Below are 27,912 nucleotides of genomic sequence, written 5' to 3'. Positions count from 1 at the left end.
ACCCAGGTAGTGCCTGTGAACACAAAAAGCCAGCCATGCGTGACGAAAAATTTGCGAATGCAGGACGGCAGCGCTTAAATTTGGCCTCGTTAGGTCCGCGTCACTTTGGAGATTTGGGAGGAGTTGCCGAGGATGGCTTTCGAGAGGTTCTAGGGGTCGGCTTGGGTGATGGTTCGTGAGAAGGTCCTGGTTTCTCTGAGCTTTGAGCAATGCGGGAAGTTGCGCCTGGAGCACTGTCCTGGGCCGCGGCCGGAGCAGTTGCCACTTTGGGAACCAAAACGGGGCTCTGAACGGAGCTCTCAGCGAGGTCCAGCACCAACTCCGAACTGCCCCCGAGCGTCATCTCGGCTGCGGAGCCTGCAGCCGGTGCAGCGACATTGCTGCGCGCTCCGTTGGCGGCCGGTTCCGAGGTAGAAGCGGCAGCGGGCAAGCCAGCCACGCTGATCGAACTGACGGCTGCGTCCGAACTCGCATCCCAGGCGGCTGGGCCATCGCTGTGGAGTTCGCCAGGTTGAGGGCTCTCGGTCCGCTGCGGCCTCTCCACGTACGGCACCAGGGCCGTAGAGGAGCAGACGGGCGAGGAACTCGACAATGGTTGCGGGGTCCTCGCAAGAGAGTCCTCGGGCGCAGACGGCCTCGATTCCGGAGCGGCCTCGGACAACTGCGCCGCCGCCGCGGTCGCTGGGAGGTCTGCCGGTGAGCGTTGCGATCCGCTTCCCGCGAGGCTTTCCAAGTCCCGCGCCGAGTCGCGTCGGGAGGAACATGGGTGGCCGGTAGATCCCAGCTCTCTGTCCGCGTCGCGTGGCAAACTTGTAAAAGGCGAGAAGTGAGACGTAGGTGTGCCCTGAGATGTCCTTCTGGAGTCGCTGCGCGCTGCTGCGCCGTTGCCGCTCTGGGAGGAGGCCCGCGCAGCGGCTGCCTCGGCTGCCCGAGCAGCCGCGATGGCTAAGGCCACGGCCTCCGGGTTCGGTGCCGGCGGCATCGGGGGCGGCGGCGGAGGGTGGTTGGCACCGCCGCCCACGAACTGCATTCGGATGCTCACCTGGATGCCACCCGTGTAGAACCTATAGGATTGGTGGAAGAGAGATGATGTGCACAGCAACGCAGCGCTGCAAATATCTGTCGGTGTGACCGCACGTATGAGACGGCGTACGCACAGCACACCCCGCTCGGACACACTGACAGCTGCCACTTAATTTCGCGAATTACGCAAAAGCGTAAATGTCGTCGATTTTTTTTTTGACCGCAATAGCATTAGGAGGGCCATGAAGGCGAAAACTGCCCGGTGTCGTTGGCGTCGACGACTGTGTGAAGCCTTCACCTCCTCGGTGGTGTTATGGAGGATTTCCCTCTCTCCACCTGCCACCTGTCAACCATGCTCCTTTCCTTCTCCTCTTCTTCACTTATATGGGAGATGAGGGAGAATCTGCACAAAGGATGACTCCGCATAATGGAAATGTCTCAGACAGCAACAAGCGCTGCGCGCGAAATATAGAGCCTCCAGAAGGACTATCTGTGCAAAAATGAAGCTTGCGGCAGCTACTGTTTATCGCATTGCTCGGGAAGAGCAACCAGAGTCTCACTAGCCCCACTGGTGACTGTTTCAAATGTTAATCCATGTGGCAGCTAAACTGCAAGCGCACAGCGTGGAGATGGCTTCACGTGTTATAACGAGAATCACGAGACGGCTTTACGTGCGTACGCTGAAGCACTGCACTGCGTTGTGAACCTTCACGGGGCAACAGTCTTATCCGCGCAAATCTGCTAATTTGATCCGCTCACCTAGCCCGCTACGCCCACTGCTATGTTTGCCTTGTATTGCAATCCACCTCGCTAACTTAACCACGTAGACTTTAACTGCAGCTTCGTCAAGTGGTTAAGTAAGCGGGGTGGAGCGCAATACAAGGCTAACATAGCAGTTGGAGGATAGATCCAGATGGGCAGATCAAATTAGCAAGCTTGCGCTTATAAGGTGGATAAGGAAAGACATGGGAGAGGCCTTTGCCCTGCAGAGGACGTAGTCATGCTGCTGCTGCTGCTGCTGATGCTGATGGTGGTGGTTTTGGGTTGGTTTTATGGGGTTTAACGTCCCAAAGCGACTGAGGCTATGAGAGAGGCCGTAGTGAAGGGCTCCGGAAATTTCGACCACCTGGGGTTCTTTAACGTGCACTGACATCGCGCCGTACACGGGCCTATAGAATTTCGCCTCCATAGAAATTCAACCGCCGCGGCCAGGATCGAACCCGCGTTTTTCGGGTCAGCAGTCGAGCACCATAACCACTGAGCCACCTCGGCGCGATGATGATGGTGGTCTCTCACCTGGTGCACAGGGCAGGTTTAACTGGAGGTTATTGGGACATGTCTTTGTCCTGGAGGGGACATAACTATGCTGACGATGACGATTAAAGAAGCCCAGCGATCAAAGATGGCGGCCTGCGGCACGACATAAGGCTCTCACCACACGATGCCGGTGTGGAAGAGGAAGCTGGACCACCGGCAGACGTAGGTGTGCAGCTCCCTCTTCTTCGTTGTCCACAGGTAGTGTAGCAGCTGCCAGGTGCCCAGCAGCATGTGGAAGAAGTGGAACTGCATGTCCCCGAAAAAGATGGCCGCGTCCGACGCCAGCGACGAACGAGGCCTGCGGGATGAGAAGACACGTGCACCGTCCGGTCACCGCGTGCTCGCTGCTCTCCTTTCAGTGGCTCTCCGCACTGTCCGTACCGCGCCGTGATGAACCCTAGCGCTTAGCCACCACAACTGGGGTGGCTTCCACTTGAGTGACCTATCTGACCCTACCACGTTACCTCTGTCCGGTCCTCCTCTTTACGGCCACAGGGTGCATGAGACGTTCACCGTAAGGGACCTGAAGTGACGGCAGCCATCTCCTTACCTGCTTCCATTCAATACCCCTCAACAACAGCAGCCAAACTGTTTCTGTTGCGTGTCGCTGCACGGTTCCACCTTCAAACGCAAGATGTAACTTAACGCGTGCTGTGCAAGGATAACGTACCGATTCTACTCCAATTACATTCTTTGATTATCTTTTGTCTCTCTTCAGAGGCTCACGAGGCGCCCGCTCAAGAACCTCAGCAGTCGCTTGGATCTACTTCGAGCACAACCATTACGCAATGCTCGTAGCTCGTGTGCAAGATCTGGAACGAAAGCATCCGTAAATGTTCCTGTTCCACATTCTAGGAACGTGGAATGCGAGGTATGCATTATGCACAGTGTGCATCAAGTAGCTCTACGACTATTGCCGCCAAACAGAATCGCTGAAGGCAGCGAGTCAGATCAGCGTGGGCAGCACGTGAACATGCACACAGTTAAGTGCTCGAATTATTCACGAACAACTGTCACGTCGTGGAATTAACGAGGCTGGTCGACGTCGGGCCGACAGCGCCGCTACCAGTCAGCGGCAGTCGTCAACGAGGCTGTTAAGAGCGGCTTCGAGAAGCAGCCACGCATGCAGAACATCAGAGGACGCCCACCACGCACGAACAAATTGCTTCCGGGCTATTCAAAGCGGAACCGGCCACGCGTCCGGCTTGCTGTACGGCGAAATTTCCTCCGGAGATGACGATGCTATCGTTGTATAGAAAACAGGGGGCAGTAACCTCTTCCAACCGCAAGCCACACGCGAATAGTGCCGAATCTAATCTTATACGCGGCTAACGTAGCGTGGAAATAACATTCCGCGAGTGCGAGGAGTGGGCTGCGGAAGGACTCATACTATCCTTTTTCATCATACTTTTTTCCTGGAAATAGTGCTATAGTGCGCAGTCTGTTATTGGTGTGACGCAAAGTTTTATTCTCCTATCAATACTGTTCAGTTGTTATTGGCCGCGACGAGTAGCTCATCCGAACTCCGACTGCGCCGCCCTGGCCACTTACACAAAAGGTGAAAAAAAGAAAAGGGCCAAAATAAAGTGCATAAAACTTCTGCATTGTGCCGATCCTATGTTCTCTACTGCTCACACGACAAACTTATCAAGCTTTTTACAACGACAGCACTTATATGGGGTCTAGCAAACCGTGCAGCTAGCATCCACCCACACCAGTCGTTGATTATGTTTAGGATGTATTCTTGGGCCCTCACGAGCGCTGTGGGCATCAATGCGTGTACTGAATGGTCAATAACATTGACGGGGAGTCGCTAATATCCAGCCATGTCATCAGTGCATCTTTCGCAGATGTTCTAAATGCACTCAAGTACAGTATCAAACAATCAATTGATTCATCGATCAACCAATCCATCAAGCAGCCAATCATCAGGACGGGCTTTAGTCTGCTGTGCTCTTCACATAACATAACGGCTCCGCACCGGGTGCCGCCCCGCGCTTTTCTACAACAATTCCAAGGATGATGATGAATTTTTATGGCGCAAGGGCATCTATGTCATAAGATGCGCCATGGCACAAGGTATTTGCTTCTACTCAAGGTGGTGTCAAAGACCCATCTCCCAAGCATTTCACCCTGACTGAGCCGAGCACCAGGCCAGGGGAAAGCTTGTATCCATTGTGTCACCGGTTGGTACCCGGCGGCACTGGGGATCGAACCCAGCACCTCCCGCATGCGGGGCGGATGCTCAGACCACTAGGCCACCGCTGCGGTCAATAATTCCAAGGAAATGTTTCGTCTGAGGTAATGGCTTCCAAATGCCGAATCACGAACAATCTTTTGAAGACAGTAATGCAAATATTCAACTGAATTTTCTTCTAACTGAGCTTTACACACTCATTTAGAGCACCATACAATTATTTTAAAAAATGGCTGGTGGTTCAGCATTGCAAAACACGAAAAACTATACCCCGCCGTGGTGTCTTAGTGGTTACGGCGCTGGGCTGTTGACTCGAAAGACGCGGGTTCGATCCAGACGGTGGCGGCTGAATTTCGATGGAGGCGAAATTCTAGAGGCCCGTGTACTGTGCGATGTCAGTGCACGTTAAAGAACCCAAAGTGGTCGAAATTTCCAGAGCCCTTCACTACGGCGTCTCTCATGGCCTGAGTCGCTTTAGGACGTTAAAACCCAATAAACCAAAACCAAAACGGGCGCGGTAGTTTTTGCAATGAATTCTAAAGTATTGTACACTACTGTTGTTGCCGTTGGTGCATTTGTGGTTGATCGTGTTATTCTGTGCGTTTGTGTAACTTAGTTTGCGTGTGCCACAAAACCGCACACCATTCGGAGCTCCGTGGGTTAATGCCCATATATGCAGAATTGGTCGTTCTCTACTTAATATTCAAAAATGGCGAGGAGTCCTCATACCACTACCGGGGCAGTGGCTCAGCGTTTAAGCGATTCGCCAATGGACTGGCAGGTGGCTGTTGCCTTCACAGCCACCCGTAGGGATTGTGCGACCCATGTTCCCGAGCAACTTCTCGCGCAGCTGGCACGAAGTCTCTATCAACTTAACCGAGCTTACCTGAGTTACTACGCGAACTTCCATTGGCTGCAGCTTGCGCGGCACTCCTTCGAACTTACCCGAGCTTACCCGAGTTACTTTGTGGACAGAAAGTGTGGACAACTTCTGTACACGCTACACATTAGGCAAGTACTGCTTACGCATTAATATTGCGCGAAAGCACAGTGGGCGCCCCAGTTTTTGGGGTTGGCCATATCCATGCTGGGAATCTCCCAGATCGGCCCCGAACGTGCGTAAACTCAATTTTCAAATTTTTGGGGGTGGGTCAATCTCATTTTGGGAGTGTCCCAGGTCGGCTCCGAACGAGGGTCAATTCAATTTTCAAATTTTCGAGGGTAAGCCAAACCCATTCTGGGGGCATCCCCGGTTGATTCCGAACATCGGTCAACTCAGTTTTAAAATTTTCAGGGGTAGGTCACCAGAATTTCGGGGGTGGGCAAACTCCAATTGTGAAAGTGGGCCAAGTCTATTTTGAGACTAGGTCAAGCCAGTCTTCCACCCTAGCACATCCAGATTCAGCGGCAGTAAAATTCGGATAAGGTCCTTCCAAGGGCAAACTTCAGGTGGTCCATGCCATATTTGAACATGGGCGATGTTGGAAACGGGCCATAATACCTCTCAGGAACTCACCGATCAATTTCCGTCGATTTCGATCAAGGTCACCTCAAGGTCAAATTTCGGATGATGCCTTATCAGAGCATGAACCATGTCGGGGTATGCCATAATCACATCCCCAACCTCGAGGGCCATTGCCAAATTTCTTCACAGCTGGATTTACAGCCGCTACAAAGTGAGTTGCGTAGCCCGCCAGGAGGCTTCACTCATTCCACGTTTTCCGCCGAGTATGCAGCCAGAAATGCTTCCGCGCTTAAACATGTTATGGTGATAACGAACTTGCTCTGCACGCTCCTAAAAACTTGCAGAGGGTAATTCTGAAGATCCTTCGTTTTCAAGACATCGGCATCAAAGCAGTATCCTCGGACAAGTGGAACTGGCTTAATCGCAAGGGCAAGTTTCTTTTCATTGCGCATTGTACAAGCATTTCTCCGCTCCTTTACGTAGCCATGTTGCCGGAGAAGTTCTGCACAATATATACCATCTGTTGTAGCATTCAAAGCTTGTGCGCAGTCAGGAAACCCTACCGGAAGTTTACACCAGCCCGCGTACACCAGTGAATGAATAATAGTGACCTGCTCTTGCGGCACTGGCAGCTAAGCAATTCTGAATGTGTTTACGACACAAGAACTTCCTTAGTGAGAGTGAAGGATCGCTCCATCTTAACCACAATGCGTCGCCGACATGTAGCCTGTTGCATATAACAAAGAAAGCGGCATTGCAAGGTTGCGGCACTGTCACGCGGGCGATAAGCCAGGGGCAATGCCAGGCCCGGCCTTGCGGCAGCAGCACCGCGAATGCCAATCGGGAACGCACTGCGCGCCGCAGCGACCGTGAGACGAGAAGCCGCTGGGCTCTCGTTGCTTTCGCGCAAAGTAGAGCGGAGAGGGAGAGAAAAAACAAGAGAGAAGGGTGCCAGACAAGTGTAAGGAGAAGGAAGTGATCCCACGTAAATGAATCGCGAGGTCCCCGTTCGGTTATCTGAGCGCGGCTCTCACCGCACTCCTCTCCACAACTCAACTACATTGCATCTATGTCACGGCCGCACACACACACACACACATCGTGCCACGACGTTAGCTTCTGGGCAGATGTTTATCTGTCCTTCAGAACAGTGCACCTTCCTCACTTTCTTTTTTTTTCATGAATATTTTCGTGATAAGGGCTACGAATAAGACGCATTGCAGAGAACCTTTGCATGAGTCTGATCTCAGTGCAGACACGAGTCGGTAGAGGCTTCAGGACTATAAGCATTTCATTTCGCCAAGCCTTGGACGGCTGAGGCTCGTAATATAGTTTTTCTTTATCGACAGCTCAAAGCAGTACTGTCGCGGCTTGCTGCGTCCTTCGCGTTCTGGAGCCGCGAATCTGGCCTCTGTAGAAGGTTTTCGAAGCTCGCTTGCTTTGCTTAACGTATTAAGTATTTGGCAACTTTTAAATGTCTAATATAAAATTTTCACCTTAAGTACTATTATTAATGTTATTATTATTAGATTATCGAATATTTAAACACACTTCTGGACAAAGTTCTCGCGACTACTTCATTGAGTGCATTAAAGCATCTGTTCATAACTTATTGTTAAGAACTTAATTTCTTCCTACCAGCCCAGTAAGTTGTAAGCGAATGGCATCTTATCGTAATTTGGTAAGGTTCTGAAAGGGTGCAATATTGCCACCGACAAACGCAACAAGGAGCAAGACGGATGGTAACAGGGACAAGGCTCGCCGAGCAGCCGCGCTCATTAGAGAGGAAGACGCTATAGCCACGTACCAAGATATGCAGTTCGGCCGCATCGCTGAGCAGGAAGAGTGTCAGCATTGTGGCATTGCCCCCTTCCCTTTCAAGAAACATAGGCTCGATGTCGCACGTGAAGGAGAAACAATGGGTGAGCGCGGCAGATTATACCGCGTAAGGATCTTTGGCCCCAGCCTGGGGGGGCTAACGGGTGTAATACCGACTTCATTCGAGCGAGATGCATTGCTTCAGACGTCGGCCGTAATATCCAAAATGCGTTTTTTTTGTTTTCATCACCTTTGTTTGTTAGTAAGCAAACAAGCGAAAGGGAAATGAGGGGCTCGTTATAAATATGAGAGAAGCTAACAGCCACAGAAACGAAGGGGCACAGGGGATTTTTAATTTATTTATTTTGTACTGTTATTCGATTTAGAATATTACTGAATATGTTATCGCTTAAAACTAATTGATTAGAAAAGCAGAAGAAAAAACAACCACATGCCGCCGGTGGGATCCGAACCCACGACCTCCGAATTACGCGCCGGTGCTCTACCGCTGAGCTACAGCGACGGCTGTCAAATCTTCTGCTTTCGGGGGTATTTATGTTTACAGATAACCTAATCTTGAGAGTGTTCATCAGCGCCACCCACGTTCTTAAGCGGCGGACGTAGCACGTCCTGAGTTACCGCTGATGTGACGTAGAACGTCATCGAACGGCGAGGCTGGAAGCTGTGTGAGAACCCTCTTATGCTTCCTATGGCATCAAGGCTGCCAGAACCGAGGCCCTCGCTAAGCAATTAAGCAAACAAGCGAAAGGGAAATGAGGGGCTCGTTATAAATATGAGAGAAGCTAACAGCCACCGATCGACCGATCGACCGATCGACCGATCGACCGATTGATTGATTGATTGATTGATTGATTGATTGATTGATTGATTGATTGATTGATTGATTGATTGATTGATTGATTGACTGATTGCCTCATTTTCCTGAGAACGTAACGCCGTTCATTCGGCCTGACGCTTTATTAGCCAAAGAATAAGTGAAATCTGCACGTAAAGCTATAAATATATTATCTCACCTCACCCTGTGGGTTAGCCTTAATGTGATTGGTGCGCTAGTTTTTCCTGCGCCAAGGTGCCGTTAATCGCGTACAACTAAAAGAAATCTTAGATGATGTGTCTTCTGGATGCGAGGAATAAAGTGAAGGTAGGTTTGGGGTGTAACTTTCAGAAGGTCTACTTGAGCTATGAGGGATGAAGTGTTGGTGGGCTCTGAATTAGGTCCTGCCAACTGGGGCTCTTTAACGTTTACTGATATAGCGCAGCGCACGGCCGTTTTTGCGCATTCCGCATGCAGGGAAAAGCGGCCGCAGTCGCAGCGGGATACAGCGACCTTGGCACAACAGCCGAAAGCAAAAGCCACTTAGCGATCGGGGTATGTTGCGATGCGCAAGTCGTAATAGGCATACTGAATTAGGGAGTTGAGAAGGCAGCTAAGGTATAGTGGAGCGTCTTGGGCGCTGCCAGCGACCACTCTTGTTTTCCTTGACTCCCAGCAGAGAGGCTTGAGTAATGCGTCCCGAGCGAAAAGACAGGCACTACGAAGCAGCCCTCTGCATACCTAACACTCGGCTGCTCCATGCAGATGCTTACTTCTCGGTACAGGTCGAGTTCCTTAGAAATAGCGAGCATTGTGCGCGGTGCCGTTCCTCTTGCTCTCCAACATTCTCTTGGTGGCGCTTTCAGAGCTGCTTCCCTCGCAGTAATTTATAGCTCATGCCTCCGGTCTAGCTTTTACAGTTCGGTTCGTACTAAGCGCTACCTTTTTTTTTATTCCGCTGCCTCTTCTTTAGACTATAAAATAAGAAGGGAGGGGAGCCACGTGGGACAATATATAATGGAACCGCTTGTCTTCTATGCTTTATTTTAATTAAATGTTCATTCATGACGGGAGGACGTTATGAATAAACGAGCGATCCTGCCAGTGAAGACAAAATCGAACAGGTGAGACACAGTACACTTTCATAGATTGTATATCATTGTTTAGCTTCCGGATCATATCAAAATAAAAATAATTAACAGGTGAGCAATGATCTCACAGTACGTCTTGGTGTCAATTAATTTGCCTTGGCAAATTTTCTGTACCACTGAGTACAAGCCCGACAGCCTTACTACAGTCCCAAGTTAAACGAGCTGTTGGGCATTCAGAAACACATACGTTCTACTAACGACTAAATCACTTCCTTATCTAGTACTTGGTTGCTGCAACTAAACTACTTGACGCTTCAGTTTTGTTTTCCATTGCTCGCACATTTTAACCGCCTTCGCTGGAGAGCTGACAACAAGATGATGGCGGTTGGCGCAGGCGTCACAACAAGGTTAACGTTAGCGTGCCACTAGAGTCGTGATATCGCGACTGCAAAAAGCGATCGTGAAAAGACGTGACCCGTGCCTTTCGACGCATTACGTCACGTTTCCGAGTACCCATCTGCGTAACCTTGACATATTAGAGACTTTTAGCGTAGCGAGGAAGTAAGACTTTCTGACGGGCTAGTTGGTACATGATCTTTTTTGAAAGGTTGTGAGCTAAATATACGTTCACCGGAAAATTCCAAGTAGAGACAGCTGGAGAGAAGCGCTTCTATCCTGTCATCTCTACTTTTTTCCTGTGAATGTCTATTTAGCGCACAGCCTTTCAAAAAAAAAGCAAGGCGGAGACGTACAGGGGGCAAAACGCATGTCCAGACACGTCCTGGGCGTGTTTTGGCCTGAACCCGCGATATCTAGCGATAAAATTTGGTTAAAAATGGTCTGGATGTAAGCATGTGCCGTTAAACTGATAGGATCGTCATTTTTTGCCTTGCTGGTCTCAGCGGCTTTGGGGACAGCGGAGCACACAGTTCGGTCATTCTAGACGCGTGTTTAGCCCTGTTACTAGCGTTGACGTATACTGTTTTACCGGACGCCAGCTGCGCACGCGCGGTGGCTCCCCCCCCCCCCCCCCCCCCGGCAGCGTCCCTATTCCACTGTGCGTACGCTGCCGGCGTCCGCTAAACTGGTATGCGTCTACGCTAGCACGTCTCCGTTAAGCTAAAAGTCTCTATTCTCGTCTCCATGAACGAAGGGAAAAAACAATACGTCTGGTCAGTGTAAACTGGGTCAACGTTTTTGGGAGCCCAATATATTATCCTTCTTCGGGGGCACCTGAGGCAAAGTCATTAAAAGGGCGCCAAGCGGTACGCAATTAAAGCACCACCGTCCCACGCTTGAGAAGGAGCGAAAGAGCGTGATGAAGACTTCAGAGTACACTGAGTACGAACAGACGTAAAGCTGTGGCCACTGAGTGGACGTTTCGACTCTCTCTCAGTCCATATGGCAGTGCGCTCAAACATTGAATCTCGCATGCGGTCGCTTCTGGCTATATTAGAATAGCGACAGATTCTATACTCGTGGCCCACGAACGAGTGAATTGTTGGCGCTCGCCGAGCCCGGACGCGCCGAATATTTATAGCTGCATGCGACGCTCCATTACGGCAGCAACGGAGCTACGCCAACTTTTTGAGCTCGCGAGTATGAAGATATTTTACAACCTGCTACGCTCGATTCCATCCAGGAACAGGCACGCTCGTTCTGACAGCGCATTTTTCAGCGAAGCTACGGGAGAAACGTTTTGAGATGTGCTACCGACCTCACGAGAGAACTGCGGCCTCTTCGGAGCAGGTACAAACCTCGAGCGAATGTGTACGTTAACGCTGCGTGCAGCGACGGCTTCGCTGTTTTCTATGCGGTTACTGGAAATAACCTCAGGAAAGTGTCAATTTCGTTAACAGACCACCTTTGCTCCGAACCTGAGTTCTCGGAACAGCGGATTGATTCAGTTGATTGGGGCAATATACAAACAACACCAAATAAGTAGCTGTAATGACACAAGGCCGTATTTAATTAAATTTTTGGTCCCACTGAGTCATAGCGGCAATATATCCTCCGTCTCCCTCCTAGCAGTAGAGTGGAAGCCTCGAGCGCGAGGTGAACGCTTCCGGCCTTGCGTGGTTGGCTGGAGAGCGCGTGGAAGAGCACAGTTGTAAAGGCCTTCGTGTCGGCTAAATAGCTTCCACTCTATAGTGCAAGGAGCAATGTGATAGGGCAGTGTTGCATATCTCCATACGCCACGGTGAAGTTATGCTTCAACGAGTTCGCCACCGTCAATTATACCCGTGTCACACGAGCCCTTTCACTTGGCAGTTGAGTGTGCGTATTTGGAAATTCTAAATTGCCGTCAAACTCAGAGGAATTGGACCACTGCCACAAGGCGAAGTCGGTTGTCACTGACGGGCGCCATGATCTCGCACTACGCACAATGGCGCTACGCTATTTATAGTTTCACACCAATGAAAGCGCTAGCATTCAGCGTGGAGGGTAAAAAACATCACAAGAGTCGTGTAAACCTCCTTTAAACTAACCCTTTCATTGCACTAGTGAGCTTTTTAGGGAGTAGTTGTCGCTCAAATTTGTGGAACAGGTAAAATTATATTCTACTGGCTGCAGAGTTCCGGGCTGTATTTACCAATGCGAATTAAGGCACATTTTTCGGAACAGTTGCTCTATTTCTTTACTTCTCATCTCGCATTTGTCGGTATTTTTATATGTGTATTTGAGTGCATTGAGGCACCTATTACTAGGACAGAAGTACTGCAGCAAGACTGAAATAACATGAAAATACTGCAGCTGCATCCTTCAAAGCATAATTGCTTTATTGCAGGTGATGCCACATTTTGCTCTAGTCTCTCAATTTTCCCTTAGTTCGATCGCTATCGCGTCTACTATATCATCGTTCCCAACGTTTGAATACATAAAAACGAGCGCCTCCAGTGATTGAAAAAGTCCCGTTACAAATATTTTGTGGCGTTTCCAAAGGAGCCGTTTCGGGATCTCGGGCCCCGGACACCACGCTCTTCGTTGCGCCAAATGAATATCGAGAAAACAATCTCCCTCCCCCCCCTCCTCCAAGTATCATTTATCGTACCTCTCTGAGGCCCTCCACACTTCACGGCGCTATTTTGAGGCACGCGCTGAACCGAGCTGCGCTTAGAATTTAGCACTAAAATAAAAGTAAAAAAAAAAATGAATGCCCAGATCTTTTGGCTCGAGTACTGATTGAGCGCACTAATTGGGCTTCGACCTCCACGGCGGGCAGCCGTACAAGGCACGAATGACGACCCAAGTCCGGGTTTACACGCCGATGCAACGCACAGGCTGTTCCGGCAGTCGTGCAGCAGCAGCAGTATGTCAGCAAATGCGGCTCACCCGAGGAAGAGCGCGTGGAAGGCGAGCAGCACGAGCGAGGCCAGCACGTGCACCATGGCCGCCATGGTGGGGATGCCGTACACGCAGGCGTCCATCACCGTGCCCAAGTCGTGGGCGGCCCGCACCAGATGGAAGCCCTCGTCGGCCAGGAAGAAGGCCGTCTCCCACCGGAGCAGGCCCGACATGGCCGCCTTTCTCCGCGCGCACGCCCTGCGAACCGCCGCACGAGGCACAGTGGCAGTGGGTGTTCGGTCTCCCCGCACGGGTATTCCTGCGCACCTAAGGACGCCCTGGGCGTCGCCATTGACGTACCACGCTGTACTCTAGTATGCCCCCGATGAAAGAATGCGGGAAGTATTATTCCGCGAAAGCGTGGCTCGCTGGGAGAGCTGGTGCATTACATTGGGTGGACGAAACTAGAGCACCAAACCACAACCGAAGAGAAAATGCAGACAGGACAACGATAGATTGCCCCGTCAGCTTTTTCATGGCACTTGCGTATTTTGAGCGAGACACTATTTTGGATATATATCAGAAGGAAGTCAGCCGTGGCCTACATTAGTGCAGGCAAACGCAATGGAAGTGTTCGATATACCGGTTACACCATTAAAACATGTCTCATTTAAACGGTACCTGCATAATAAAATGTCAGGCTGGCGTTCTAAGCAGTGAAACCATGCAAGTTTATCCCTGCCGAACCACCTACAATTTACCGCTGTCGCAACGAACACCCTTTGTCAAAAGTTTAGAGCCCATCGGGATTTGCTTCTTGGCCAAGCCGTGTGGATCGTTGTGCAATCGCACTCTTCCAAATCTCCTAAGTGCCAGAGAAACGCTGGTCCTCCCCCTCCGAAGCTTGGGACTTCCACGAATGATACAAGAGCCCCACTGCAGAGCTCAGCAGCAAACCTCCTTGGGCTTCCAACTTTTGCAAAGGATGTGCACCCCTCCAATTTTTTAGCGGTATACCACGCGAGTATTGACCGTTCACTTAATCAGCGCCCTATGAGGGAACGAATCGGCAAACTCGCCGAGAGTTGCCGCATGCGCACGAAGACCAGGTCACGGTGGCCGTTGTCTACTAGGCTGTTCCAGGAGCTGCGCGCAGCCCCCGACCCTTTCCTTCGATTGTAATACTGCTGGCATAAGCGCCGCCGATATTGACGAGAATCCACGGGCCGCCCAGCTGCTAACAACTTTACTCGGCATTTCTCGAACGAACCTTCTTTCGTTTGCTCTTATTTTGTTTGCAGTTGTATGCGTATATAGCTGTGGCGCACGATTGTGATAAGCGGGAGATAAAAGAAATTCAGGGGGCACTTTGGCTCTCTAAAGTGCTGCAAGGCGAAAGCGTTTCCTGGCGCACTGTTTGGAATTGATTTCTTTCTTTTTATTCTTTATTTTTGTTTCTTGCTTTTGTAATTTCTTTATTTTGATATTTTTATTCTCATTGTTACTTTTTATTTCTCCTTCTTAATTTTCCTTTTTATTTTTATTATGTTTCTTTAAATTTCTAAACTTATTTCATTTGATTTTTTTTATTTTTCCGAGTTTTTTCATTATTTTCTTACTTTTTTTTATTTCTGTGGGTGACCTCATTACTCCGAATCCGCGCACTCTGCCGTCATAACCATTTCGACCAACCGAACAGCGTGACACCTCTTCTGCCAAGCTTCTGCTGACAACCTTCTGTCGACAACGATGAGGCACTAAAGGCTTTCGCCTTAAAAAATGCCAGGCAGTGCGGTAACCGAAGGAAAGGGTCGGGGGCTGCGCGCAGCTCCTGGAACATCCATAGCAGACGACGGCCACCGTGAGTTGGTCTCCGTGCGCATGAGCAACTCTCGGCATTCAGTTGATCAAAAGCAGCCCTCGATATACTCAGTTTAGTGTTTGGAATGCTGGATACGCCAAAGCTTGATCGCTGACCGCAGTGATATTTCCTATGATAGTGTCCAAGCTATAAGTACCCCGATTCGTTGCCGCGAATTCAATCTTTAATGTCTTCCGGAACCGACAAAAACGGCTTAGTGAGCGGCTTCTTTCGACGGCTGTAAACTGCACGCCCACTGAGTTAATGCGCAGTTTTCTGGCCTTTAAGGCGCGAGAATAAGGAAAATTTACGATGAATTGTGATGCACATGGCAGGAACACGTCCACTTCTCATGACTGTGGGGATGCGCCCTACTCGCCCGCTGTGGTTGGCTTCCCCGCAATGCACCCTCGCTAGCCTAGTTAGTTACCTTAACTACCTTCTTGACAGTGAAAGCGCTCAAAAGGACAAGGACGACAGAAAAGGAAAGTCGTCCTTGTCCTTTTGAGCGCTTTCACTGTCAAGATGGAAAACCAACTCGCCCACTCAATTCCATTATTTACCTTAACTAACAAGGGAGGGCGTCGGTATCACAACCACACGAGCGCCACGGATGGCACGACTGCTGCTCGCGCGCGCGGGGGAGGCCAGCGTCGGATCGGGATTTTGCCGCGTACGAACGTGTCGACGCGGCCAGCGGGGCCAGGACTCGTGGTGGGAACATTATGCTGCCAGCTCGTCCCGTCCGGCCTCGGAGTTTCTCTCTTGTCCTGACGTGGGCGAACGTTCGCTCATAACCGTGCTGGTGAGTCGGACGTCCTCGATTCCTTTGCGTATTTTGTTGCCAGCTGACGTTATTGTTGTTGTAGCAATAAATGCCTTGTTTGTGTCAGCCAGAGTGTCGTTCCTTTGTTCCCTCAGAGCAAGGGCCGTCGTGGTCGATGAAATACCGCTTCAAATTCACTTAGTTTTTCCTTCAAGTGCAGCTCGAACAGAGCAGCAAACAGGTGACCCCTTGCGTGCATTTATCCTAATGTAACGCTGATAGAAAAATGAACGAAAGCAATGAACACGCTAAAAGTTGGAACAATTTCAATGAAACAGTTAACGTTTTCATCAACAGGCGCAGCCAAAATAACATAGCGTGAGCTGAACTGCACTCGTGGCTCAAATAATTGAGAAGTTCTATTGACGTTTTGGTAATGTAGCAGTCTGAGATCAGAAACGCATACTCTGCCTCTCGCACAAATGCTATTGGAAAAATTTGTGCATGCGTGAGCAGGGTTCATGAACAAGCCTCTCGGAACGAAAGGTAACCTATCTCCTGTCGAGGCAACCTTTACTCAGCTTTCAAAATGAAGTGCCCGCAGGCCAGTGGCGGCAGCCAACAGCTCGAATAACTGGGATGGACGAATCCATATCTATGAAACGAAAGGGGAGACGTAGGTTCTTCGCGGTCTTTGTGCACGCTGGCCATTCGCGCCGGAAACGACTTTTATTCAACCATCACACTGTAAGCACTACGCGGTCCGGACAGCCGATAACACAAAGATTAAAAAATAAATGTAATCAACATCAGAAAGTGAGTGTGTGTTTTCGGAGGCGCCAAGTAGATCGAGCTCACACGGCGCTAACGCACAGTTTCATTTTGGCCGTCATTCACGAGCTAAGCAATATCTCTGGACGCGCATCTACCTTGCCACATGAAAAAGCCAGTAGACAACCCGCGAGGAGCGGCTTATCATCATATGTTTTCCAACGACTGCCTTTCCGCGCGTTACGAAAGACGGCGGCACAGACATAAGCGGCATTAGTCGAGAACCCGATCGCTTCCGGTGCTTACAACGCCGCTTACAAACGAGGATAGATAGTTTGTCGCTGCGCACATAATCTGTTCTGCACGCACGGCCCTGCTTAGAGTGTTGAAGGGCACCAAATGAATAAAATATAATCGTGTAGACTTACCGTAAGTGTACGGTAAAGTAGGATTTCAATGAAAACATAATCCACGAAAGAACACGCCGACACCGACACATCTGCGCACAAAGTTGTTTGCAGCCGGAATGACTTTGCGCCGTCTCGCGGTAAAATGGGTAAAACATGAAACAGAAATTCATTCCACGGTCGTATCTTCAAGGCTCGCACTCTTGGCGTGCGTAGCTTGATCTGGCATTCAAGATATCCAAGAAAACTGTGGACAAATGGTTTAAAGCTTAAATTCTCCACTCACGCTTTAAAAACCTTATTGTTTTCGCGAAAAGAAAACCGAAATCTTACTGCTTTGTACACACGTGCCGCATCTCCCCTCGAATAGTATGTGGTACACTTTTCAGATAATTAAAAAGTTGCATACCGTAACGTTTTTTTTTCGTGTGTTCGTGTTTGAAAACTGGTATGGAAGACACCAGCCTGTCATCATCTTCGAAGCAGCAGGTGAATGGGGATGAACCGAAAAATACTGGCTTTGTGATTGTTGCGTCGCAGCACTTTTTCACGTGAATGCAAACTGCAAAGGTATAAATGGCAGATGTTAATTGCGCAGAGGACCATTCTCTTTGAGATTCTTCTAACGGTGTTTCTAAGAGATGGGCACATCCCTGAATTCTCACACCCGTCTTCCCTCTTTATTTTCAGGATGTTTTAAAGAAAAATGTAGAATCACTAATGAAGTGCTTCTGAATTAAGCGCGTTGGACAGCAACAATAGAAAGCTGGAATGGTATTGCCTCAAGCGATTCCTTTAAGGGAGAGCGTGTTCGTTTGATGTAGTGCAGTTTGAGCGCGCCCCTACTTCAGGAATGGCTGCCTTTCCTTGCTTTAACTGTTAGCGTTTGACTAAAGCGGGTATCTCGCCCATTCCAATCTCCCCGTTTACCTCTCCTATTCCCACCCCCGCTCCCAATCTTCGTATCCTTCCCCTCCCGACCAACATGTCCCCCGTCCTGCACGCCGGACGTCGTCATGCGGCCGCACAGCACCATTCCCCTCTCTTTGATACCCAGAGTACCCAGAGTGTAGCCTACACGAATGCCTCCTTCGTGGCTCCTCGAGGTTCCTGCGGCTACGCCCTGTACCATCCACACCTCCCTGCTCCTGAAATCCACACCAGCGGGCCGTATCTACACCCCCAGACGCATTGTCCCTCGAGGTCCTAGCCATTGCGCATGCCCTCCAGTCATTTGTCCTCCTTCCCTCTCTCCAAGAGTACACAGTCTATTCAGACTCACAAGCCGCTATACACCACATACAGAAACGCACCCTGACCCCTTCTCTCCAACAGGAGGTCGAACGAGCGGTCTCCGCACTGCAGCCTTTCATCGTTTTCCTCCGCTGGGTCCCTGGGCATTCAGGGATTGACGGCAATGAGCTGGCTCATCAGCTCGCCCGCGACACACTTTTCCGGGCACCGTTGATCCCCTGGCCCAAGCCCTCAGAGGACGGTGGGAGACTCACCCTTCGCCGCACCATAAAAGAGGTCTACCTTGAGCTCCGCCTCGACAAACGCCTTTACCCTCCCCCTCATCCATCACTCACGGTGCCTGAGTCTCGCTTTCTTCGGCGCATTCAGATGAATGCAGTTATCACCCCGTCCCGCCTCTTCCTCTATCGTTATCGATCGGACCCTTCCTGTCCCAACTGCCCCTGTATCTATGCGGACCTGGCCCATTGCCTCTTCTATTGCCCGGCTGCTCAGCAGTCGGGTTCCTTCCCCCCACCCTCTCTATCCATCACCACCTGGCTCGACTGGCTTGGCGCTGAAGGGGAAGAAGAACAGCGGCTTCTGGTCGCCCAGGCGGTCGACATGCGCGGCCTATAAATTATGGTCGAATAAAAGCATTTTACTACTACTACTAATACTGTTAGCGTTAAAAATTACTGTACAGTATTTACAATATACGTCACCGTTTAACGAAAAGGAGCTTTTCAAGGCTTCTGAAAGCAATATACAGGAGGGCGTTGCATTGTCCTCACGCAATATTTTTTTTTAAATTCCAGAAATATCGAACGAGATGGACGCCATAGTTGCGGTCAGCACGTTAAAGAACCCCAGGTGGTCGAAATTTCCGGAATCCTTCACTGCGGAGTCCTGCATAGACTGAGTTGCTTCGGGACGTTAAACCCCAATAAACCAAACCAATAGCCGCGGTCACATGATGCAGTTTCCCTCAGCATGCAGTGCAAAAACATATTGACATTGTTCTGGACTTAGTCGAAACGTAGTGTATAGATTGTCAGATAAAATTTGGATTCCTACAGACTGGCCTATAGGCAATAAGACTATCTACTCTATAGATAGTCTATAGACCGTCTATAGATGAAAGGATATTGAAATATATACTTCAGTCTATAGATGGCCTATAGACCGTTTATAGACAAAGGATTATCATGGCTGTTCTAGACTTCAGTCTATAGATGGTTTATAGACTCTCTATAGAAGAAAGGAAATTAAGGCGGTTATAGACTTTAGTCGATAGTCTATAGACCATCTATAGACAAAACGAAATGACGGTGGTTACGCACTTTAGTCTATAGATAATCTATAGACCATCTATAGACAAAATACAATTATGGCAATTTTATTCTATAGATGGTCTATAGACTAAAAGGAGAAGGCTAAAGGATGGCTATAAAGTATATAAAAAGACTATAGACGACCAAGGTGCTGGTATATCCAAAGCCCTGGAAATGCACCCGGAGTACTTCAACGTAAGTTAAAAGGGTGATTGAGCGATGTTCCATGTTGCCTGCGTGAGGGACTGTGGTGTGCTCAACAGATAATAAATCAGTCGCGATACTTCCAAGCTTGCCCTTTTTCTTGTGCAGTCTCAAATAGAAAGCTACTCTGCAGAGGGAGGAAGTGCAGGCTCCACGTTTCACCAGGAATGAAGAAATCTGCGAGTGAAACTCACCGCTCGCTCTTCAGCGGATGTGCGGGGCGACACAAGCAGCGCCGAAACACCGGTAGGAGGAAATCGCTGACAGAAGGCTGCCTGAGTGGTGCCCGTGCCTTGCCTCGTCTTCTTCATGCTGTGCGTCATATTTGCCTGTTGTGCAACGAAAGGAATTCAGCGCAGGCGATCTATGTTAAAGAACCGAAGGAACATATGCGGAGCGCTAAATGAAAGCGTTCAAAAGCACCACTTTCATCACGTGGCAGTCGTGCAGTTCTACATCTGTGGTACATGGCCACAGATGATATCAGCGAAACAGCTTCCACACCATTGTTTAGAGCATGGTGGCTCGATCTAACGGCCATGCTTAGAGTGTTACCGTGACAGCTTGCAAGCGATCAGCATTGGAATTTGGTTTGTAATGAGCAAGACCCATCAAAGCTAAACGAATCTATTTTAGGGGAAATATGCAACGTGCACCAGATTTCATTTATTTTCATCTGCACTTGATTTGGAAAAGCTAGAATTAACATTAACCTGAACGCAGACGCAGAATTACAGAGGAAAGCTGCACAGCTTTCTCGAATCACAGCGGTAAGACATTCAAGAAAACTGCGCAGATCAACACAAGACGGGAGGGAAAGACACGCGCACACACACGTTCGCAAAAGTTTTCGTGAATATGTCGCTACACCAACCGGCCCAACGTTCTTCTCTAGAGCGGTAAAGTTTCGAGGGGCGTGCCTTATTGGCTGCCACCAAGGATAGCAAGTATAGACAGGGAGTGCAGCCGCCATTCTCACTCAAGCGTCATTATGTTAACTTCGTGGCCGAGAAGCAATGTTGTCAAGTATAGACAGGGAGTGCAGCCGTCGATCTCACTCAAGCGTCATTATGTTAACTTTGTGGCCGAGAAGCAATGTTGACAAATAGGTGGAAGCACTTTCCCCAAACCCCCTCTTCCCATGGAGGAGGTGAGAAAGTCCCGGAGTTGTATCTTTTTTTTTTCTTTTTTTTTGCTTCTCATTCACCTAGTATGAGATTCGAGAAGGATGTATAGTTTCCTTCCGCATCCGCGTGGCAGCGCTCAGGTGCGCGGTAATGGAAACGATGCAGTGCTGCAAGGCTCACCGAAGTCTAAAGCTGTGGAACGCCAGCAGAAGCACGTAGCGTACGAAAGTGCCGACGCGGTGATCATCCTTTCCTCCCGAAAACACCACTTGCAGGATCTGCAAAATAAGAAATGAAAATCCTGAGAAATTCAGATCACTTCCTTGCTTCTCAGTGGTTCATTCTAATCTTTATTATTGTCTGCTTATATGGGACACCCCTTCTGCTTTTAATAAGGAAAACATATTTATCGCAGAAATAAAAGTCAAGTAGAGCCCTTGGAGGCTTAAAAATCATAGCGAAAGTACGCAGTCATTCCGAGAGTGTAAAGGAATATTGAGGGTAGTTGAGCTCTACAAGCGCAAGCTTGCGACCTGCATGCAAAGAGAAATATACAATCGTCGAAATAATTTCATGCGATCAAAGCGCCTTGCTAATGCAGGAAACCAAAATAACAAATCAAGGTCGTGCTCATATATGTTTTCATCACCTAAAGGGCTTTAATCTTTATCATTAATCCTGCTTTCTCTTTTTTTTTCTTTCCTAGCAACGCAGGAAGGGCACCCATCGCAATAGACCACAAAGTCCCCCAAGCATTCTCGTCAGGGAGCATCGAAGCATCGTGGCCATGGCAGGCGCACCTTGAAGACGGCGCAGAGGGCGCAGTAGACGTGGAAGATGGCGTCCAACTGCAGGATGTCCGTGTCCATGGTGGCCGCGTTCGCTCAATAATCCGCCGGTGCGTTCACGTTCTGAACGTTGATGTGATTCTTGAAGAACCTGCACCGGAAGTGCGTACGTGTGCCTGTCAGACAGAGACGTTGACAGCATTGCCCCTTCCGTGTGCGAGCGGAATAGCCAAGCCGGGCAAGAAATCTACTCCACCGTCTAGAATTGGCGCTCCTTATGCTCACAAAACACATAATGCAACAGCCACCTTCATCATATCCCCTGAAATGCAATGGACTGATGCAATCCCTCTTGACACATTATTTTGAAAAATAATTCTGTCACTGGGAGAATAATTATTAAAGAGCGCTGCAATGCTATCAACAAAGCAAAGTTTTATGGGTAATACAGAAATAAAAACTACGAGCAGTGGCAGCCGAAAAACATACCCGCGGCAGAAATAATGAAGCAGGTCGGTGCACAGGAGGAAAGACATGCAGTCAGGCGAGCAAAACACGACGACGCTGCGCTATGAATGATGCATGCAGCGCCACGAAAACCTGACGCAGCAGAAGCGTTGCCGTGGTGTGCGAACAGCATGCAGTGTGCTATTGCAAAGTTGCCGGTATTGAGAGTCTGCATTTGACGCTTACGACTTCTTTCGCAGCATATACGCTGCGGTAGATAATGACAACAGGGCGCTTCGCAAGGGCTACACGCACAGCTTAAGTGCGCGACCTTGTTAAAACTGTTTTGTTTTTTGCCCCAGTTTCCCTGGTGTTGGATGCGTAGTTGAGCGCACGCATGTGATGTCATATGCGGCAACGACAAAAATAGCCTTGCTGCCGGGCGGCATTCGTGGAACAAAAAAAAAAGGATTAATCAGAATAATTAGTTGCAAAATGGGGCCCAGAATTCCGTAAACTGGACTGTCTTAACGAACGATGAGAACCACTAAGGCATACTAATTTTGGTTATATGAAATGCGGTTATTTCGTTCGCAAGCCTTAGCCTAGCAAGCCTAAGCTTTTGCAAACCTCACATTAGGTTCGTCCGTAGTGTAATTTGAAAAGCCATCTATAATCGCTTAAAAAACGTCAACTAGGGTCTAAGTCTATAAAGCTTTGATAACTCCTTTCATTCGCATCCACAGGATAGCTAACTGGAAATTTCAAATACCTTACACACTCGTAAACGGGCCCCACTTTTTCCCTGCCGATTTTGACGGATGTCACACGAAAGCGACCTTTTACCACTCAGTTATTTCGAATGCCAGACTATGCTTATCCCCTTTCTGTGTGACGACCCGTATCTTTAAAACTAATTAGCATGTGCCTAATGTACTCCATATTTCTTATATCGGATTGAGCGTCTGGATGAAAATGCGAACAGCAGGGATGGCCCTCCGTAAAGCAGGTTGGTATATCACTTTATTGGCAGATGTCGCGTCACCCCAAGATAATTTCGAATAAGAACTAAGGCGGAAACATGTGGGTTTAACGATGCGATTTCTTTCTCGACTCTAATGGCGGTCTGGATGACGGTTCAAAACGGTGCTTCCTGAGCGAGACCCGTGACCATCGCTGCGGGGCGGCTCTAGCACCGCCTTCCTTATCAGCCCGCTTCGCTACCGAAGTCGTCGCGAAATCCAAATCTAACTTCGTTGTTGATAGCTAGCCATGGTACGTGCCTTGTGAATATAGATGTACACACCGGAAAAGCAATTGTTCTTAGAGAACCTTCTTTTTGCAAAAATTTTCGGGTGCCAAGTTGTTTGGTTTGGTTTATTGGGTTTAGCGTCCCAAAGCAACTCAGGCTATGAGGGACGCCGTAGTGGAGGGCTCCGGAAATTATTACCACCTTGGAGAGGCCTTCGCCCTACAGTGGGCGTAGTCGGATGATGATGATGGGGTTCTTTAACGTTCACTGACATCGCACAGTACACGGGCCTCTAGAGTTTCGCCTTCATCGAAATTCGGTCACCACGGTCGGGATCGAACCCGCGTCTTTGGCATCCCCGCGGCGGGGCGGGGATGCCAAGTTGTAGAGAGCGGTCCCTACAAGAGCGCGGCCCCTATACGAGTGTATGGTGATTCTCTGATTTTCGACCGGTTTCAGGGGACGACCAAAGACAAAACTGAGCGTTCAAACCGTAACTCGTATTTCTAAAGGACTCATTGCGTTGGATTAAGCAAAGTAGAAGTTTGGGCAAGTTAGTGTATAGTCATGACGAAAAACAGCGCAAAATCTGCGGTACACTAGAGAAAGTATATAAGTGAAATGCGCAACAATTTAGACAGGACACAGAAAGAAACACATACAACTCTTCACGTGCGCTCGTGAACTGTTGTATGTGTTTCTTTCTGTGTCCTGTCTAAGTGGTTGCGCATTTCACTTATATACTATGCAGAACCAACTAGCCCGACAACACGCTCTTCTACACTAGAGAAACAATACTTCTTTCTCTTGTATGTCCTGCATATTTTTGTTCGTTTTTCATCCTGTTTGGAAAGACCGCAGATAGCCGCGACGGAAAGTTCGAGCTTGTGCGTCGTAATTTCACAAATTCACGTGATGAGAGAGTCACTGAGAAAGGCAAAAAATAAGTATGCATGTATTATGACGTTTTTTCTCGTGGACGAGCAATGTTCGAATGAGGTGAGTGAGTGAGTGAGTGAGTGAGTGAGTGAGTGAGTGAGTGAGTGAGTGAGTGAGTGAGTGAGTGAGTGAGTGAGTGAGTGAGTGAGTGAGTTAGTGAGTGAGTGAGTGAGTGAGTGAGTGAGTGAGTGAGTGAGTGAGTGAGTGAGTGAGTGAGTGAGTGAGTGAGTGAGTGAGTGAGTGAGTGAGTGAGTGAGTGAGTGAGTGAGTGAGTGAGTGAGTGAGTGAGTGAGTGAGTGAGTGAGTGAGTGAGTGAGTGAGTGAGTGAGTGAGTGAGTGAGTGAGTGAGTGAGTGAGTGAGTGAGTGAGTGAGTGAGTGAGTGAGTGAGTGAGTGAGTGAGTGAGTGAGTGAGTGAGTGAGTGAGTGAGTGAGTGAGTGAGTCCTCCTCCTCGTAGTCCGACATCTATAGCTTTAGACATTGGTAAGCAGCATGCACACACTTCCCCTAAGTATATCGTATCTTGTGTGGGCCATCCGTTGCTTCGTGTATGCGCGTTCGACGTAATAATTAGGCTGGTTTAATTAGGCAACGCACCGCTTATTGACGTCAGCATCAATGTTATCAAGCCCACGTTTAACTCTTATCGTCACCAATAGGTTCACTCACTCACTCACTCACTCACTCACTCACTCACTCACTCACTCACTCACTCACTCACTCACTCACAGCGGCCACAAAGCACACGCAATCCGCCGCAGACCTTCGCGAATAGGCGAGTGCACTCCGCCGCCTCGCACCTGAGCTGCAGAAGGTGGAAGATTAAGACCACAAGGCAGTAGGCCAGGGTGAAGGCGTCGCCGGTGCTGCCGAAACCACGGTTGAAGTAGATGATGAACTCTATGGCTGCGGCCGCGGCGCACACGAAGTGGAAACCGGCGTCTAGCAGGAACATGGAGGTGTCCAAGTCCATCGCATGCCGTCTGCAGCCGCCGGTGACGCCCCTCCACGTGCGTGCCTACTGCTCCGCCTTCGCTGAAGGCAGCGCCTGGTCACTACCTGCGGGTTAGGCAGACACGACGCCATACAGAATATACATCGCGTTCGACAGCCAGTTCACAGACGGCGGCTAGGCAACGCCGCTTTTAGTACAGTTCAGAGATGAAGGCGATGTCAGCTCTAGCGCACTTTTTCGGTGGCTCAGCACAACGTCTACTGCAAAGAGAATTAAAAAGTTTGGCTTTATCTTCTCTTGTCCAAAGCCGTCGCGCTAGGTGCTCTGCCAAAGCACAGCTTGGTTATCTAAGCGCAGAAACCGAATTCAGAAAAAGTGAATCACATACTAGAAATTCGAATTCGGAACTTTAGCTTGAAGTATCTGCACGTTATATGACTAATATAGGCTACTATTTACATATAGTGGAAGCTGGCTAGTACACTAGCTGTTTTGTTACCGTGCAGCGCACCATGAGAGCCCGGGTGTAGGCAGTGTATAGGTGAAATGAGCGTGGATCGAAAGAAGATGCAGTGTTTGTCTGAAACTTAAACGATTGCGCTTGTGTGGCTCTGATTCCTCGTTCTCCCGAAGCTTATGAGCAAAGTCCTCGGTACTCCTCGCCGTACCATCGCAGCGCTATCGCTGCAAGCAGAATTCCGCTGCATGACTGACCTGGCCAAAGCGTTGCGGTAATTCGCCTGCACAATTTTCATATGACTGGTCATGATTGCAGCCATATATGTAATAAATGAGAAGCACGGGAGTTTTCGTGCGACATACAGTGGTTTCGAGAATAATAGCCAAGAAAGATCAACTTGTTACCCTCGGTACGTAAACTTGGGATGTCTTGCCTCTGCTTAGAGAAGCACGACGTTTCTGTTGCCCCCTTTAATATAGAATGAATATTGGGTCACTAGCCAAGTCAAAACATTAGTTGCCATCTCGGAAACCCTACGGGCTCTTTGTCCGCGTTAGTTGAAGTTTCGCAAACCCTATGGGTTCCGAAACGTCAACTAACGTTTTGACTTGGTCAATGACCCAAGATTCATTCTATTATGGCACTACCTGACCAGACGGTATTCCGTCAAACCTTGGATTGCATCAACTGCCTTTCATTTATCTTGTTTCTTCTTTAAGGATGCAAGACGCGAGCAGCTTTTAAGAAAGAACAGTTCGTCCTAATAATCCTAGTGAAAAAATGTGCGGAGCTAACTCAGCTCTTTTCGAAGCGTTTTCTTTCTTTTTTTATCATGTCATGATGGCACGCACTGCTCAGCAAGCCCGTCTGTGGCTTAGCCAGGCCCAAAATTGCAACCTGCTTCTAAGTATTTGTTATTTAATGACAAGTACCAAAGCTTCGAATTCTCAGTTTTGTTATTAGATACATATAAGATACTGAGGCCAGTTAAATGGGTAAAATTTCAAGTTAGCTAGAATTCGATCGAGCGAGCTTGCGTGCGTCGACTCCAACGTCAACTGACCTGGCCTCCTCGTAGTCCGACATCTATAGCTTTAGACATAGGTAAGCAGCATGCACACACTTCCCCTAAGTATATCGTATCTTGTGTGGGCCATCCGTTGCTTCCTGTATGCGCATTCGACGTAATAATTAGGCTGGTTTAATTAGGCAACGCACCGCTTATTGACGTCAGCATCAATGTTATCAAGCCCACGTTTAACTCTCATCGTCACCAATAGGTTCACATCGAGTCCGCGATGTCTACGAAATCTTCAGTGTTCATAACAATCCTGAGTAAATGCTCTGTAGAAGATATTCTGATAGGAAGAATTATGTAGTACTTCACTTGACCTGAGTGTACACGCTTAGTTGGTTTTATTTTATTCCAAAATCAGAAAAACTAGTCGTCTTGTCCCCATCACCGCAAAAAATAAGGTCCAAAAGGTGTATGACTGGAGAAATTTGGCATGCAATTTAAAAAACAAGAACACGAGCGAGTCGAAGATATAAATCACGAAGGATGAAAAAAAAGTGCGATATGCTCATTTCTTCTCCGATGCAAGCCACTTCTTCGTAACTTATAATTAAGTGCTATAAATTCCTGTTCTATGATGCGAACAAATCGGGCCTTGCAATGATCGAAAGCGTAGATTAATGGCCTAACTACTGTTCAGCTGCTTAATTGCAGAAAACTGCGGCACAGGTAGTGTCAAGTGGTAGTCCGTTACAGCGAAGATAATTTGCAGTCAAATGTCCCTCTAACCGCCGCTGGTTTGCTGTAGCCATTCGTTCCTTTCAGGAAAAATGCAAGGGGACTAACTGCGCGGCCTAATGCGGTAGCTTGCTTGCTGACGCAGTCCATTGAAGCAGTAAAATGCAGCCGCCTATCTCACAAACAGAGCGCTGACGGGACGACTACCCAATCATGAACAGCATTACGCGGTCGCTCACCTACAAAAGTGACGCACTGGCCGAATTTTGAGAACGCTGTCCTGCGTCTTCGTATCCCCCCCCGGTCGCCCCACTTCTTCATTCTTCTTTGTCTCCTGTTACACCACGCGACGCTTCGCATTTGCACCGCCTGGTGGCTGATAAGGCAACGATGAAAACAATATAACTGCAACAGCGGTGGTCTAAAACAGTACAGAACGTGCCTGGCATACACAGGGCGGGTGGCTCGTCCGGGAAGGCGAAACAAAGGGGCCGCTGTGCTTTTGGATGAAGAAAGAATGGACAACGCGAAAAAAAAAAAGAAACTATGAGTGACGAAAACACTAGACAGGAGGTTGTGGCTGTT

The 27,912-nt window shown here is 48.9% G+C and overlaps 1 protein-coding gene across 1 annotated transcript; it reads right to left on the bottom strand.

Moving 5' to 3' along the window:
* Window positions 1-27,638, bottom strand: LOC149371800 (uncharacterized). The gene is made up of 8 exons (XM_089585295.1): window positions 27,567-27,638; window positions 24,960-25,218; window positions 21,535-21,673; window positions 20,915-21,012; window positions 19,802-19,936; window positions 13,080-13,289; window positions 2,459-2,638; window positions 1-1,064 (listed from the first exon to the last, which is right to left on the bottom strand). The coding sequence occupies exons 6-8, from the start codon at window positions 13,262-13,264 to the stop codon at window positions 101-103; spliced, it is 1,329 nt and encodes a 442-aa protein (XP_089441421.1). The 5' UTR covers window positions 13,265-13,289; window positions 19,802-19,936; window positions 20,915-21,012; window positions 21,535-21,673; window positions 24,960-25,218; window positions 27,567-27,638; the 3' UTR covers window positions 1-100.
* Window positions 27,639-27,912: the final 274 nt, after the last annotated feature.

The sequence above is a fragment of the Amblyomma mixtum genome, chromosome 1 (genome assembly GCF_055824585.1).
Source record: "Amblyomma mixtum isolate Tamu chromosome 1, ASM5582458v1, whole genome shotgun sequence".
Lineage (NCBI taxonomy): Eukaryota > Metazoa > Arthropoda > Arachnida > Ixodida > Ixodidae > Amblyomma > Amblyomma mixtum.
Note: the sequence above shows the minus strand (reverse complement) of the source record. Positions and strands in the feature narration are given on the sequence as shown.

Coding starts and splice junctions, on each gene's coding strand:
- LOC149371800 (XM_089585295.1), bottom strand. CDS start 13,264: ATGTCGGGCCTGCTCCGGTGGGAGACGGCCTTCTTCCTGGCCGACGAG. Junction 2,639..13,079: donor TTCCACGCGCTCTTCCTCGG/GTGAGCCGCATT, acceptor CTCATCCCGCAG/GCCTCGTTCGTCGCTGGCGT. Junction 1,065..2,458: donor TTCCACACCGGCATCGTGTG/GTGAGAGCCTTA, acceptor CCAATCCTATAG/GTTCTACACGGGTGGCATCC.